The sequence below is a fragment of the Lissotriton helveticus genome, chromosome 5_1 (genome assembly GCF_964261635.1).
Source record: "Lissotriton helveticus chromosome 5_1, aLisHel1.1, whole genome shotgun sequence".
Lineage (NCBI taxonomy): Eukaryota > Metazoa > Chordata > Amphibia > Caudata > Salamandridae > Lissotriton > Lissotriton helveticus.
The window spans coordinates 143,567,590-143,585,112 of NC_136065.1; the positions used below are offsets into that span (position 1 = coordinate 143,567,590).

The 17,523-nt window shown below is 44.3% G+C and overlaps 1 protein-coding gene across 1 annotated transcript in view; it reads right to left on the bottom strand.

The window, feature by feature from the left end:
- Positions 1-17,523, bottom strand: part of NOTCH1 (notch receptor 1) — a 101,120-nt gene that overhangs the window by 68,755 nt on the left and 14,842 nt on the right. The window contains exon 2 of the mRNA XM_078641922.1: positions 15,943-16,024. Coding sequence (XP_078498048.1) covers positions 15,943-16,024 — 82 coding nt within the window. The remainder of the gene's footprint in view (positions 1-15,942; positions 16,025-17,523) is intronic.

Genomic DNA, 17,523 nt, shown 5'->3' on the forward strand with positions numbered 1-17,523 from the left:
ACATCTCTCCTGGAGTAAACTTTTGTACCCAAAACTCCAAAGGCGCAACTGGGCTGAGACGAGGAGAGGCCGCGCTCCCCTGTCACCTCATAAGAAGTTTTAGGCGATGTTTACATTCATAAATGGTTACCTCCCACAACCACGTCTAAGAAAATCTGCTCTTGAAACCACAGGATTTAGGGGAACAGTAGGACATTTTCAAATACAAATTACTTTTCCCACAAGGGCTGTTGTCACTTAAGATGTGGCGTGGTGATGCCTTTTCACCTACACATTTTGATGAATGTTTTCATCCCAGAGTCAACTAACCTGGGATTTCCATTTAATTCCAGCGAATTGTGAGGCAAATTTCAATGATGAGGTCAAGCTCTTTTACAAAACGGACACTTTCCTACACCTGTGTGGAGTGCAAATGGAGGTCTTTTTTGACTCTCACTTCTGCAGTCACCCTGAAGGGAGGTCTTGTTCGTCCCTCCGTACTGCGCTCACCCTGAAGGGAGGTCTTGTTTGACCCACCCTACTGTGCTTACCCTGAAGGGGGGTCTTGCTCGACCCTCAGTACTGTGCTCACCCTGAAGGGAGGTCTTGTTCGACCCTCAGTACTGCGCTCACCCTAAAGGGAGGTCTTGTTCGTCCCTCCGTACTGCGCTCACCCTGAAGGGAGGTCTTGTTTGACCCACCCTACTGTGCTTACCCTGAAGGGGGGTCTTGCTCGACCCTCAGTACTGTGCTCACCCTGAAGGGAGGTCTTGTTCGACCCTCAGTACTGCGCTCACCCTAAAGGGAGGTCTTGTTCGACCCTCCATACTGCGCTCACCCTGAAGGGAGGTCTTGTTCGACCCACCCTACTGTGCTTACCCTGAAGGGGGGTCTTGTTCGACCCTCAGTACTGCGCTCACCCTGAAGGGAGGTCTTGTTCGACCCTCAGTAATGCGCTCACCTTGAAGGGAGGTCTTGTTCGACCCTCCATACTGTGCTCACTCTGAAGGGAGGTCTTGTTCGACCCACCCTACTGTGCTCACTCTGAAGGGAGGTCTTGTTTGAACCACCCTACTGTGCTTACCCTGAAGGGGGGTCTTGTTCGACCCTCAGTACTGCGCTCACCCTGAAGGGAGGTCTTGTTCGACCCTCCATACTGCGCTCACCCTGAAGGGAGGTCTTGTTTGAACCACCCTACTGTGCTTACCCTGAAGGGGGGTCTTGTTCGACCCTCAGTACTGCGCTCACCCTGAAGGGAGGTCTTGTTCGACCCTCAGTAATGCGCTCACCTTGAAGGGAGGTCTTGTTCGACCCTCCATACTGTGCTCACTCTGAAGGGAGGTCTTGTTCGACCCACCCTACTGTGCTCACTCTGAAGGGAGGTCTTGTTTGAACCACCCTACTGTGCTTACCCTGAAGGGGGGTCTTGTTCGACCCTCAGTACTGCGCTCACCCTGAAGGGAGGTCTTGTTCGACCCTCCATACTGCGCTCACCCTGAAGGGAGGTCTTGTTCGACCCTCCATACTGTGCTCACTCTGAAGGGAGGTCTTGTTTGTCCCTCTGTACTGCGCTCATCCTGAAGGGAGGTCTTGTTCGACCCTCCATACTGTGCTCACTCTGAAGGGAGGTCTTGTTTGTCCCTCTGTACTGCGCTCATCCTGAAGGGAGGTCTTGTTCGGCCCACCCTACTGTGCTTACCATGAAGGGGGGTCTTGTTCGACCATCCGTGCTATGCTCACCCTGAAGGGAGGTCTTGTTCGGCCCACCCTACTGTGCTTACCATGAAGGGGGGTCTTGTTCGACCATCCGTGCTATGCTCACCCTGAAGGGAGGTCTTGTTCGGCCCACCCTACTGTGCTTACCATGAAGGGGGGTCTTGTTCGACCATCCGTGCTATGCTCACCCTGAAGGAAGGTCTTGTTCGACCCACCCAACTGTGCTTACCCTGAAGGGAGGTATTGCTCGACCCTCACTATGGCAGTCACCCTGAAGGGAGGTCTTGTTCGACCCTCAGTACTGCGCTCACCCTGAAGGGAGGTCTTGTTCGACCCTCAGTACTGCGCTCACCCTGAAGGGAGGTATTGCTCGACCCTCACTATGGCAGTCACCCTGAAGGGAGGTCTTGTTCGACCCTCAGTACTGCGCTCACCCTGAAGGGAGGTCTTGCTCAACCCTCACGACTGCAGTCACCTCGCCACCTCCCCTCCAGCCACAAAAGGTTTGCCCATCAGCAAGACTATGCAATGCAGTGGTTGCTTCTTAACACCTCACATGCGCTCCTACAGAATGTTGTCTTAACTAAACCCATGAACCGAAGTGCACAAGGCGGTGCATAGACTGGGCTCTAATTCAACAAAGTCACCCGAAAACATGCCTCCTGAATGTAACAAGGCATGGCCAACCCATGCAATACACCAGGAAAAAGGAAACAGGGACCATTTAGCATCAGTTTCATGTGGGAGAGGGATGGGGCTGTGGAGAGACAAGAGGTTTGTAAAAATGGCGAATGAAGAAAGAAAGCAGATGGAAGGAGAGGAAAGAAAATTAGATATCTGTTTGCATAGCAAATGTGTTGCTGTGGAACTTCTTATGCGTGCTGAAATCAAAGCCATATCGACAACAAAAAGTATTGACAGATGAAATATACTTTCATGGATGCCTTGTTTTCTTTGCTGTGTCTGGATTCAGAAATGAGTCTATACAGTGGGTCCCTCATGGCGATAAATTCCATGTGTCAACACAAAGCCTTAGTGTCTAGGGATACACAATAGGAGCGTGCCGGCAGCTTTCAGGGCCTGCATACTTCCAACCTGCACCTTAGAAACGCGGATCCTCCTGCACCTCTGAAGAAGCCGTGCATGTGCATGCCTTGCATTCTAACTCCAAGTCCATCCACCTACCATGTTTCATAGGAACCCCTGTGTATGGTAATCCACTTTTCATAAGGTACCAAAGCACTTCCACGCTGTCTCCCACCCGAATACTCCCTCTCATGGACAGCAGAGTTCTGGGGCAGGACAGTGGATTTCCTTCACACATGAGATTGAGTCGTTTCTGGTCAATGAAGAAAGTGATGACTACAACTGAAGGATTGGAAATGTATACCACACACACTTTTCCATCGCTGCTTAAGAAGGCTTTAAACACACTTGACATGAGTGGAATTACAATTCCAACATTGTAGAAAGGCAATCAGTTCCTTGTAGTCTGGCCTCTGCACTGTTACAGTCAACTCTACACATCCCTAATAAATAATCTGTCCATGGGTTAAAGTTATTACTTAGTTCCAATTTACCAGTGATTTATTCTGGAAGAAATAATGCTGCCTATGAACCAGGCTAAACTGGGCACTTTTTGCTCTTGTGTGGCCTGCACTGCCCAAGACATTCAAGCCAGAGGTGTCCAATCCAAAGATCTCTTAATCTAGGCTGAGCCATAAGTCTATCGTGTCTCCAAGAGCTAATACACGGTCCATCACATTGGTTTCAACACACAACAGAGCCATATAAAATATACCAAGCATTCAAAGAGCCATGGTGCAAACTAAGGGTACAAGTAGCTGCAGTGAACATAGTAACTTTTACTTTACTAACTTATGTTTGCTTGTTAGAGACAAGTAGCTTATTTAAAAGCTCGATTGCTCCTTCCAGAAAAACATGGCACTACCCGCAAAGACAATGCCAAGCCTACATTCCTTCATTGGTTTGCCCACCACAACTGGCAACATGTATTAGATCACTGCATCTTCTGCAAGTGCTTAAAGGTTGGCATGAAACACAAGTCAAACCACTTTATTCAAACTGCAAGACAACACCCATATAATACACACACCTCCCATCACAAGGGGTTGTATACTCTTACTTTGTACATGCCAATGAGCCCCATGTTGTTATTTCTAATCCATGTCATAGTACTTGCACAGTACAACAAGTATGATTTTATAACAACAAAACCTTGATTATACAAGTCATCACAACAGATATTAATACCATGTAGCTGATCTCAACTCTTCCCACTTGGTGAGTTTCTAAACAAAGGGTGCCCAACATTGGTCCACAAGGGAAGGGTTGACGCCAGATGATTCCCATTGTGGTTTATTGTATGTAGAATGATCCCTTGAGGATGCCAAACGCATTCGCCCCATGCAGACCTATGTTGGACGCCCTGAAACTAAGATGGTCACCGACAAGCTACCTGTAACCTTTCTTGCTCAGAACTTCAGAGAAACGAACGGAAAACCAGTCCACATCTGCACAACTTCCATTAAAGTTATGGTTGGGTGCCCGACCAAGTGCTAAGCTCCGCAGTTAAACACTTCTTTGTAGTGTTTCTCATTTATGGGCGCTTTAATGGCTCGTTATGGTTAATTTCTCACCCAAGGTTTCCAATATCGTTTCTGAGCAGCCTCAGGCCTTCAGATAATGGGGGGACACGGAAACAAGCCATAAAGAGCTGTAACGATTTCCAACCACGGGGCCTACATCTCGTTAGACTTCGTGTTAAAGCTGGTGGGACTGAATATTAAGCGCCAATAATACACGGTTGGTGAATGATTCACTCGGTTGAAGTGTCCTGCATAAGCCATGCACTGCCCAACAATGGCCTCTCCATTGTAAGCAACAGGAGTTGCTTCAAAGACATGTTTTGAAGGCTGAGGGTGTGGGAAAAACATCAGGCGGTGACTTCCTTCTGCAAGTCCCATGGTAATGCTCATCTTTCTATGGTGGTAAAGTTTGCTAATTTCAGAGAAGCGTTCTGTGATCTGCTAATTGGTGCGCATGCTTGCGCCCTAGCATATCATTACACACACCTGCACGCCTGCTCACCGCCAGCAAGCCCCAATTAGACACTGCGCTGCAGGCATCCAAGGAGCCAGTAAAACTTGCGGCTAACATGTATAGCCACAGAAAATACAAAACAACCTGAAGATGTAAGAAAGTCACATTTTTACAGGTACATTTGTGAAATGGTCATAGATGTGTATCACCAAAACCTGATCCAACCTGTAAACCTAACCTAAGCAAAACAACACCGCCTACCGCAAACCTAGACCTTAGCCCTGACTCGTATTCCAACCCTCGTCATAACTCCTTTCCCAGTTCCTTCCTCTATATTAATCTTTACTGTTACCTCATCCTCTAAAATTAATGTAACTAATTCACAATCTAATACCCCACTGCCTCACTCTTACCGCCACCATAACACAATATCTCTTACCCGACCCTTATTTCTATACCACACTCTGCATATCTGTATACCATACGTACCACCCCGCACTCTATACCTTACTCAAGCCCAATCTTAACCCCTAAACATAACTTAAACCTTAGATTACAGTCGAACTAATCCTGTCACGTATCTCTGTTCTTATGCGTTTACGTTTAGCATTCATACCATCCTGCACTCCAGATCTTACTCAAACACAATCTTAGCCCCTAAACATAACCTAAACCTTTTCTACCTAATCCTATCCCTTACCCCTGTGCATATCTGTATACCATACCTACCACCCCACACTCCATATCTTACTCAAACCTAATCCTAACCCCCTAAACATTACCGAAACCGTAAATTACATTCTACCTAATCCTATCCCTTACCCCTATCCTTTTCTGTATAGCATACCCACCATCCTGCACTCCATATCTTACTCACACCCAATCCTAATCCCAAAACATAACCTAAACCTGATGTTACATTCTACCTAATCCTATCCCTTACTGCTATTCTTATCTGTATACCAAACCTGCTACCCACCCTCCGTATCTCACTCACACCCAACCCTAACGCCTAAACATAACCTAAACCTTAGATTACCTTCTATCTAATTCTATCCCTTCCCGCTATACTTATCTGTATACCATACCTGCCACCCGCACTCCGTATTTTACGCGAACGCAACCCTAACCCCTAAACATAACCTAAACCTTCGGTTACCTTCTTACCCCCTTACTCAATCCTTATATGTATAGTACATGTACCATCCTGCACTCCTTATCTCACTCGAACACATTCCTAACCCCCTAAACATAACACAAACCTTGGGGTATCTTATACTTAATCCTGTCCCATGACCCCCCAACACATACCCATGCATTTTATTTAATACCTTTTAATACACATGTGAAAAATATATATATAAGCTACTTTTTATAGTAAATTGTCCACTTTTTTACTATTTGGTTACTCGACTTTTTCTATTTTTTTACTCTCAAGGTGAGCCTCAATCTAAAATGTGTTAAGTACTATCTCAACTTCTCCCAACTCCTTATTGTTGGAGAAATGTATAGGATTGTTATCTGTATAAATACTGGTGTGTTGTTATATACACAGACAGAAAGTGGCCTCCAAGTAATTCTATTCACAATACTGTCTGGCATTGCAAACAGTCAATATTTACCCTGCTTTGTAATTCAAACTTTGTGATCACTCAGTGGATGCACTGTGTCCCGTGGCCTGTGGGACACAGAAATGACTCACAAATGACTACTGACACAAGCATGTTTTCGAAGAACACTTAAGTAGAGTTTACCAATTAAGTTGGTTAATATTTGTTGGAATTTGTTGCTTGGTGTGGCTCTTCACCTGGTGTTTCTATGTGTGGGTCTTCATAAGTCTTCACCCCATATAGTCAATACTTTCGAAACAATTTCTCTAGCCTGTGTTAATAGGATACCTGGACTCCCCCCACCCCCGTTGCGCTCAGCAATCCACATATATTCCCTATAACTTTCATTAGCTCTAAGCCTGATGTCTGCAAATATCTGATTTCGGAATTGCCACCACTGATGCAGGGAAATATTATATGAATCCACTTATTCAGGGTAGAAATGCTTTCGGAGGTGACGCATAATTCTCGGCCCTTCTGCCCTTCACAAAGACTCCAGCAATGGTCCGCAAGTCATGGATGGGTTCACCAACCTCGCATCAACAGGCCATTTGCAACCAGCAGAGCATTAAACCTAAGGAATGCTAGTTTATTAAGCCTCTGCGTTCACCTGTAGCTAAACGCACCTGCAGACAAGAAGTATGGTCTCGGCGATCCGCCTCAAAGGAAACAGGATCTTTCTGAAGCCAACCACGCAACAGGTAAACGAAGGTTCTTCGCCAACGCGGCAGAATCCCGTCAATGATTTACCTGAATGAGTCCACTTCGGTCCAGTTCACAACTGTACCCGTTAACAGCACTGGAACATCGAATCAAATACCCGCTTCCAGTACAACCAGTGCTCGGTAAGATTTGCTCAAAATTTCCATAAAGCTCACCATGGAGTTGAGCAAATTAGTAGGGCTCGAATCACAAAGATCTTTGCGCATGTAAGTGTGACTTACAAGTGCAAACAACCTGTACGTGTATGAAACTTTGCTGCTTCATATTGACAGAATCAGTTTCAGTGGACAATTCACCTGCAGAATGAATTTATTTCAGGAGGGAATCTGTCAGGTCTGAGGAAAGTACACTTGAGTAAGTCTGCCATCAGTGGAGGACAACAAAGTATTTTTGGGCGACTGTCGGAAAACGAAAAAGTAGGGAACACTCTAAAATGCCTTAGTCTATGGCATGGACAAAGAGTGTCAAGGTTACAGAAAACAGAGGTTCAGCAAGTCCTTTCCCACCTTGAAAAGATCACCCTGGAAAGTTCTTGGTTAATCAACAATCTGCATGGGTTTCAATGGCATACGCAGCCAAATCACTGACATTTCCTAAATCCCATCTAATCCAAAAGTTTCCTTTTTACATTTCCCTCAAGTTGAACATTGCAAACATTTGGGAAATGTCCTCAACTATAACTAGCACATAGATTGCATCTTAAGGCTAACTAGCTAGTCAAATCGTTTTTTCTTCTCATGTAACCACACATTAAACAGCCTGAGTAGTTAAACATTTGCTAAATGTGTTTTTTTTCATTGCTTAGATTAACACCTTCTCTATTAACTGCAGTCAACTGTAGTTCAAGCTACAAAGCCACATATTTAAGGCAGACACCTCACTTTCATAGAAAGTGTCTTTACAGCTGACTGAATATAAAGAGACAAATTAACTTCTTCCAAAAACTTTTCAGCGTAAATTGCTTCAAATGTGCCAAATCCCAAAAGCCTCCTGACCAACTTAAAAAAAAAAGCAATATTTTCAAACTATTTTTTTACATAGATTTTTCATTTCTGGAATAGATGCTTACTCCATACCAAAATCAAAAGAGAGATATTAGATGTTGTCAAATTATTTTACGTCAGCTTGATTCCCTGCACAGTGCTTGTCCTGCCTTAATGCTGCATCGAGGAGCTAGCGTAGGGGTGGAAGCGGAAAGAAGAGGCATGAGTGGGAGGGAAGAGAAAATGGGCCCAACCTCGAGGGATGTTCTAAGAAGGGTGAAATGTAACAAGATCCGCAATATCAGAAGTTTTCTTAAAGAGGGAAAGTCCCTTTAAAAAGGGGGTGTTGGCAAGAATGCCCAGGCAGGCGGGAGGATGAGGGTTTCATTAAGATGGTGTTCAAGGTTTGAGTACAAAGGTGAAAGGGGTGGGCTTTCCTGCACCAGGGTTTGCAATTTGCAGTGTCTCCCCCTTGCATGATTTGCCTGTCTGCCACGCTTCAATGGTTTGACCAAAGTGCATGACTCATGTTAAAAGTCTGGGAAGACATGATTCTCAAAAACAACTCACTCAAATCGAAAAGGCGTCTGGGAACTAAGCTGAAAATCGAATTCACTTATTTTTTGTTTACAATTTTTCGTAAATCCTTCGTAGAGCATCCAGGTGTTAAAACTCCAAGTAACACCTCAAGTGAAGCGTGAGTGAGCTGTAACCCTGAACATTCATTTAGCTGTGTTGTAAGCCATAACAGAGCCTTTGCAGATGTAATTTTTCTTAGCTTTACTGTAAACTTGAAAGAGGTGTTGCTTTCATCTAGATAAAGGAACTTTCAGATTTAATGAGACTTAATGAGACCGTTCTTTTTAAATATACCGATGAGAACTTCAAGAAAGTTAAGAGAAAAAACAAAGCAAAAATAAATAAAAAACTAGCAGAAGTAGTCCAGGCCAAACTACTACTTGGCAGAATAATGCACAGCATGTGAATTCCGAAAAGATTCACACTGCAAAATGAAATTTCCTTAATATTTCTCTATAAATTCTGGGGAGCCGGAAGACACTGCCCTGGAGTAAATACTTATTTTTGCTGTTGGAAGTGCTCCTCTTAATTTAGTCTGTGCCACAGTGGCTACTTCACAAAACACACAGCAGTCTCAACGAAAGAAGACAATTCACAAACTGCAATACCGAGCAACTGTGCTCAAGCTGACATCATGAAGGCACAACTTGAACCCAACATGGCTCCTGTCATGGCGCCTGTTCAAAACGTACCCATGTTGAGTACATTAACCGCAAGAACAACAAAACTAAAGGATGGGTCAGTTTAAAGCGGGGATACCCACAAACACAAAAATGTGGCTGGATTAGTGCCAGATTTTCGGGATAAACACCGACCACTGACATCAATTCTACACAGTATTCCTGTATGGTAGGGATGGCGAGGACAGCAGGGCTTTAGCGCCACTGCTGAGCGGAGAGATCTTGTTCACTGTAGTGTGCGACTCTGGAGAAAGAAAGGTGAGTGGACAGGATGGAATGTAGCTACATTCAGGTAATCAAAAGACAAATTGTAGCATGTAGCCACCCAAAGAAGACTTCCATACCCCCACTACTGCTATGATCTCCAAATAAACACTTTCTAGACCCCTACCTCCACTGGCCCTCTGCTGTCATTTTCAACTCTACTACTCACATGTCCACCACTTAAATTAATTTTATATTTCCCTATACTAATTCACCACTAATCCTTTTTGGGTTCTGGAGCAGCGTGCTACTCACCGAAAAGCACTTCAACGCCTCATCAGGGGTAGTAAGCGCTATATAAATGCAATTTGCAATTACAATACAAGACAACAGAGTTGTGCTACTCTTCGAAAAGTGCTTTGATGCCTCATCAGGGGTACCAAGTGCTAAATAAATGCAAACCCTTCCCTCTTCCATTCCTCCACTATCCTTTTCAACCCAAATAACAGACTCACATGTACACCTCTCAAATTATTTTCATATTTCACTATACTAATTCACCATTAATCGTTTTTAGGTTCCGGAGTAGTGTGCTACTCGCCGAAAAGGACTTCAACGCCTCGTCAGGGGTAGTAAGCACTATATAAATGCAATTAACAATTACAACACAAGACAACAGAGTTGTACCATTAAGACACAACTTCCATACTTGGGTCACAATCTGAAAACCCAACCCTGGCCCAAACTGAATAGTGCAGGAGAAAAAGATGGTGGCTAAAATGCAGGATCTTATGCGCACTGATTCACACAATTGCTGTGGTGTGACCCTTACAGGACAAAGAAATTCACACAACACACCCCAGACAGTCCCAAATATGCCTCCAAGATCAGTTCACTGAGTCTGTCTTGTCGCGCTCCAGGCTATGACAGAAGGGCTGAACAAGGTACCAGGGAAGGTTGCAGAACAACTTTTCAAGCTCACAACCAGCTGATTATGCAGCCTATGTAATTAAGTACACTTTACATTCATTGTATGCAAATTGATCTTATGTGGGCGGATATCATGCGAATCCTGCCTGTATCGAGCCCTCAGGAGCCTAGTGGCACACTCTTGCGATTAAAATGTAATAGTGCCCTGCTCTGCTAACAAGCCTCAGGGTTCAGGGCGGAGAGCGTTGCATCTCATTCACAGCTGGTTTCTGCTGACGCCTCTAGAAACAGATTGGGCCCATCGCCCCAGGGGCTGGCAAGTCTGCTTTCACCAGTTACCCAATTTCTTAAATGCCTGGTTTGCGACACACCACAAAGCCCACACTTCTGCTTGCAGCTGCTGTGTAAAGGTCGGCGTTACCACTTCCGGTTAAAAGTCTTTTACTTTCAAGATCACTTGAAAAAAACACAAATACATTGTCACGCAACGGGTCAAATCCAGGAACACGCTGCTTGCCAAAGTGAGAAAAAAACACTTGCTCTGGAGAGAGAAGTTAGAAAAAACGTGTTTTTATAAGCAGTAACAGCCGCATCAAACCACAGGTATACTGAATATTTTAGGTTCTTATGGGTAACAGGTTATGGTGGCCGCCTCAGCAGAATAGTATTTTATTATCCGACCTCGGAAGGAGGAACAGCTAAACTATGACAGGTCAAGGTATGACCTGCAGGCTCTAAACCAATTACAACAGAGGAGCTCAACCCGCTGAGCTAACCTACAGTTGCACATGTTATGTTATGTTAACAGGGTTTTTATAAAGCGCACAGCTACTCTGCTGAGTGTCCTGGCACTGGGTGAGTGTGGCTAACATAATGAGAAAGGGGTAATACCCTGGAAACATAGTGCTGGATTATTGCTGAAACAACCATGTTTTAGGGCCTTTCTTAAGTACATGAATTCTGTTGTAAATAAGTTGTAGTAGGCAGCAGGACATTTCTTTCTAGTTACAAGTTGGGTTTATTAAGTTACAGCAGAGCAACACACCTCGCCAGCTGACCAGACCATCCACTGTCAAGTGTGGAACCTCCAACAGGCATTCTGGGAGGCTAGTAGGTAGGAGCATAGAGGAAAGTGTGATGACAGCAGGTGGCCAAGTTGGGAGAAGAACCAGTTTACTACAAATTCTCAGCAATCTCCAGATACATATGTGGTCCAAGTAGAGCTAGAGGAAGCTGCAAAAATGAGCAGGCCTCAATGTCAGACTCAGCCTGTGTTTGGACAAAGCAGTGGTTGCCTTTGCTATGATATGTTAGGTGACACTGACTTCTGATCTTCAATTCTCGCCCCGGTAGCAGGACCAAGTGAGAAGTGTCAGCCATATGTTGGCGGATGGCCTATATTCTACGGCTCGTCATAGGTTAGACTTGCACCATCGGTCCTCCCTTGCAGTAAGCATGGGGCCCACCTCGGTACTCCGAGCCTTTTAGAGCCCATGGAGCTAAATTCCCACTCGAGGTTCATCCCTCAGCTTTTGAAGTTTAGGAAAGCCAGGAAAGCCCGCAAAGCCTGTCTGTTTACCAGTAATGCTTCCATGTGATGTTCCGGTATAACACATCAGCGCCAAGAGACTCCATTTGCTGAGGTAGCTGCACCTCATAAAATCCCATAAAAATATAATAAAACCTCTTCAAGCTGCACGGGTGCCCCTAATCGACCATCAGTAAGGGTCCTCTCTATGTCTCCATGTTGCCTTTGTACATCACTCTTGTTGGTCGCCAGCAAGAACGAGGCTATAAATGACTGTAGACAATTTCCATTGCACGCAAAGCGGGCATAACCCTCCTTTTGAAGGGCAGTCGTTTGTGTGGTTGGCGTCAGCCTTCTCCTTTTCTGTTTCTTGAAATTGATGTTTCCACATCAGCAATCAACAACATAGGTGTTCACAAAGTGTTTTTTTTTACTTCCCTCCAAATTGCTGTAGAAGTGTTGGTACTTAAGGTGTCCAGGTAGCCTTACCATGATTATTTAAAGAGTCAGTAATATTTGTACACAGATTAAGTAATGAATCACTGCTAGTCACATATGGATCAATTTATACAAAGAGGAGGAAAGACATTCATCCAATGTATAAATGTATGGACATTCATCCACTAGATCAAAAAATTGGTAGCGGAGATCTGATGCGAGGTAAATTAATTTACAACCAAAAAGTCACAGGCTACATGTGTTTTGCCCTATTATGACTTGTGGCGTGCAGGCCTGGGGTCTTTTCAAGGCTCAAATGGAGTGGGATGGTGCCAAACCATTCTCAATGTATATCACTGGGTCATAAAATCCAGGGTAAAGGATCTGAGAAGTGTTATTTATAGTCCATGAGCGGTTGTAGCCATATTAGCATACGGACCAGTCAAAGCTGTGATGTGGCCATTTGTAACAATGGTGTATTTCGCCCAGGATCTCCTTTCTTGCCCCCTGGTCAAATGTCACCTTCGTATTCCTTGCCATACACTTTACACTTTGTTATATTGATAATGTTTGTTAGCAATATATGGAGCAACCAAGACCCCAAAGTGCTCCACCATTAATTTAAGGGGCTGCCACAACTGCATATAATCTGAGGATTCCTTCTTTGAAGGACAAAAGGTCACCAATGAAATAGTCTAGATTGTCTAAAGTCAAGTCACTGAGATATGTAGAGAAGGTGCCTGTGGTTATCATACACCTGTGGCCTTAAGATGTGTACGTGGTTGTCATACCACTGTGGCCTGTGTTAATATCGATTCATTTCGTTGACATCAGCACCTTTTATGGAAAATCAACCCTTTAGGTGAGTGCGGCTTAAACTTAGAACTGCATCATGTACAAACTTTTTACAGACTCATAGACCTGAACTAAAAAAGTGACAACTCCTTGTAACGTGAACAATAATAAATTGAGACGTTCAGTGGAAATGTCTCACTACTTTAGATGCAAGCAATTTTAATAAAAACTCCACATATATATTTCGAGTAAGTACAAAGGCAACCATGTAGCTGACAAACCCGCTTTACAAGTACTTATATCTCGGATTCGCTGAGGAGTTGAACGTGGGTAAACTTTCTGTAATTTAAAAAAGAAACAATAAAAATTGGAGATTCACTTGACTGAGTAAAAACTCCTTGTTTTTTGCGCTGAAAGATTTTACATTCACTGAAACTCGCCAGCAAGAGATTGCAATAGCAGGAGAGTGTAACACGTAAACTACCAAAAAAAATGAATTGTTCATTGAAATTAAAATGTATTGCCCAGCCTGTTTTTTAACAATGGGATGACACCTGCTCTATAAAAACCTGGGCCCAGTGCCACTATCACACTGCATACTTGGAGGGCAGCGGTAATTGTGCACAGTAACACACCCCATAGCAGATGTTTCCAGTAGTGTCAAGGTTATCCCACGCCCAAGGGAGATGTTCCATGAAAACAAAGAGTGTCAAAGAAGCTATCTCATCATCTGCTCCACTGACATGTAAGTATCTGTGGGCCTGCACCAATGGGAGGCGTGATAGCAGCCTTGTTGTCAGTTCTGAGGGAATGGATAGCTGTGGCACATCAGATCTGTTGCCTCCAATATGCCAACAACAATCAAACAGCCTAGCACACACACCCCTGTTCTTATCTGAATGTGCTTGCATTGAAAGAGGCCTGATGAAGGCCGAACACCTGCAGACACAACAGCAAACAACGAACATGATTGGTGAGGCTCGCACGTTTCATGCCAGATTTCCCCAGAATGCAAAAATTACAGCATCTGTTGCCTCCATAGAATGCACTTAGCCACGCCTCCTCATAACACTGAGTAATCTATAAATATGTATAATTATGTGCAATTTCACTACAGGAACACTCTTGTCACACCTGCTGAAAGTCATTACAACTGTTGTGTCGGGTGCTGTAGACATGATGCAGAACCAGGTCAAACCTCTTGCGGAAGCGCGCCACTGTGGACAACCATTCTCTAAGCAACCCTTCTCTCTAGTTAGCAAACTGGATATTTACTCTTGAGTTTTGTGGAAGAGTTTCTGAATTTCCACTGACTTGTTTTGATGGATCTGGCAAAGACCTCTCCCGGAGCAGATTCCGCGGCCATCTGCGCATGTATTAATGCAAATCAGAAGCCGCAGGTTGTAGAAGGAGTGAAAGGCCACGAGGAAAAGGGGCCATTTATGCATTCGGGAAGCCACACATGATTAGTCACACGGCATTAATCTGTCTCCCCTAACAATGGCCGCTGGATATCGACCGAACCCCAGCTGTCGCGCTTTCAATGGAAGAAAACAAGATTTAGAGCATCAAGCGTCCGTACGGCTTCAGTTCGCGGAAAAAGTGGCGTGCATTCATTAGCGGGCCACAAAGACATGCTAGCCTTTGTCTATTAAATTGCTCATGGGCCCGATTAATTTACAGAAGTTTTTCATTGGAGGATAGGCCTGGACGAAGGGAGTGGGCTTGGAAAAGCACTAGAGTGTCTTCAACAACACCAGTGGCGGGAGAAGATCCCCAAACACGCTACGGTTGCCTGGGAAATCCAGCACTCAACAGTTGGCATGAAGGTTCCTTCTACTTTTACTGTCACAAGATGGTTTGATATTTATGGCTTTGGAGAAATGTTTTACAACTGTAAAAACCACCTCCAGAGTAGGACGGGAGAGTGTGGTTCATATTTTTTTCAACAGATTCTGGCCCACATCTGCACAAAAAGCAAATAAACCTGCCTGTCAGCTCTCTCAAGAGATTGAATCTGCATTCATTGTGATAAAGTCCTTTCTTGGGGACTGGAAAGCAATCAACAAGGCCCTGATGCTGAACTGTTCAAGGTCTGCCAAACGTCTGCCTAGATCCATGGATAAAAAAATACAAGACCCTCCCTAATCCCAAGCAGAGAGGACACAATGCAAAGCAGAAAAGACAACCGTAGACGTGTAGCTACACTTGCTATACAGTGTGAAGGAAATTGTTTTGACGTGTAAGGAGAGTTGTGTTTTTTACTCCTTAGCTGTATAGTTTTCGATGAATGTATGGGATGACACCAAAACTGACATTGCGCAGAAACCCACTACACGACAACTCAACATTTTGTGTTGAACAATAACTAGTCGAATTAATTCATGCCATTACAATGAAATTACATTATTGAAACTTCAAATTGGGAACATTTACCAGATTCGGTTTTTTTCTGGGAAATTTCTAGGTTTTACAGTGGTGATCCATTTCTCCGAGGTATCAATATCTAACTTAGCCAATAAAATCACAAGAACCATGCTCAAGCACGTATCTTTAAAATGTTCCAATCTAACATCCTAACACCAGGCGTTAATAAGATCTATTTTCTCAACTTGCTCTAATAAAACACCTGATGCTCTCTTTTCTAGGGCTAGGCAGTTTGTTTCTCCATATAAGAAACCTTGATGTTTCATGATTTTGGTAAAATGACTTACGTGCAGGTGAAAGTCCCGTTCGGAAGGGCTTCGCACTTTCCACCATTCATGCATTTTTCACTCTGTAGAGTACATCGTAGCGCTGAAAAACATAAGTAAATGTTTTGTTTCTACTTCACAGATCATCAGACACCTTAATATTCACACAAGTAAATATAACACTCAAAGTGATATTTTGGGGGCTGTGTTCGGTGCCAATTCGACTCTTTCCTTGCTTTTGGTCGGATAAAGATTATAGGAAAGGAATCTGAATTTGACACTGAATGATAGTTTGTCAAGTTTAAAAGTCAATATATATTTCTTAAGGGTTTGAAAATATAGCATGTTATTTACATTTGTCATATATGTTAATGGCAGTTTCTCTTCATGGCCAAGTCTCGACATCTAATACCTTCACGAAGCAGGTCACTTCCATGGGCGACCCTATTAGTTGAAAATGCTAGTTTAAGGCCTTCTCCTTGACACGTCAGCTGTACGTCCATGGCAGACAGAAAACGCTAAGGGACTTGACAAGCTGAAGTTAAGAGCTGAGATAAGCAGGCAGCAGAGTCAGCCAAGGGCTACAGATTTCGATGGAGCAGATTTTAAGCCCTGGAGGCGGCTGATAAGGGCAGCCATTGGTGTGGTAGAGGCCTGCGGCACGCACAGACTCGAAAGGGCTTAGCAGGGAGTCTGGGGGGCCGGCTTCAGTGTCTGCGGGGCGAAAAACTAAAGCTGGCACCGGGCGCGCAAAAGAAGAACCCATCAGTAGCGCCATGGGCCCTAGCGCAAGGGTGGAAATGCCCCCTGGTTGCTGACTGAATTATCAAATACAGCAACAATTAGGGCTCAGTGGGCCCCTCAGGCCTCTAGGCTAGGCCCTGGTGCCACTGCACCTGCTGCACCAAAGGAAGCTAGGCCCCTGGAACCCATATGGATCATTCCTAGAACATTACAATGGAACAGGGCTTTCTTTGGACTTGGTTAAATAATATTTTAAGGTGCCTTAGTTCTTCAGACATTTCGTTGATGCAAACTTTGACCAACAACAAAAGTTGATGATGCTACGGAGGACGACGCCCAGCGTGGATGCTAGCGCCCAGAGAGGAGTGCTGCAAGGTGGATGGAGAGGTGCTACATGAACAACAGGTGCCCCTTAGCAGTCGCTTGTAACATAATATAGCATGTATATGATATTTAAGGACACTGGTTTTAAAACGAGTTGCCCCTGTGAGAAGGGCGACAAAATGAGTTATTTCTATTCACCTGCACCAAACTACTATCAAAAAATGAAGCAAATGAGAACTTTTTAGACAATAGTAAACTGAATCCAGGAGTTAGACTTAAAGAAGGGAAATCAGAACAATACACACAAACCCACGCAGGCAACACACACAAGATGATGCCCTTGTGTAAAGGAACCGGTGTGCTGACCAAAGATCGCCTATTACTATGCGGCCCTGGCAATAGAGTTTTAATATTAATGTGGGGCTGAGAGACAACAACAGAGCACTCTTCCTACATCACCCACTCGGAGGAGAGAGGCTGTGGGGGGACCCCCTCAGAGATAGTGTCCCTGTAGGCAAACAGCGTGCTACCAGA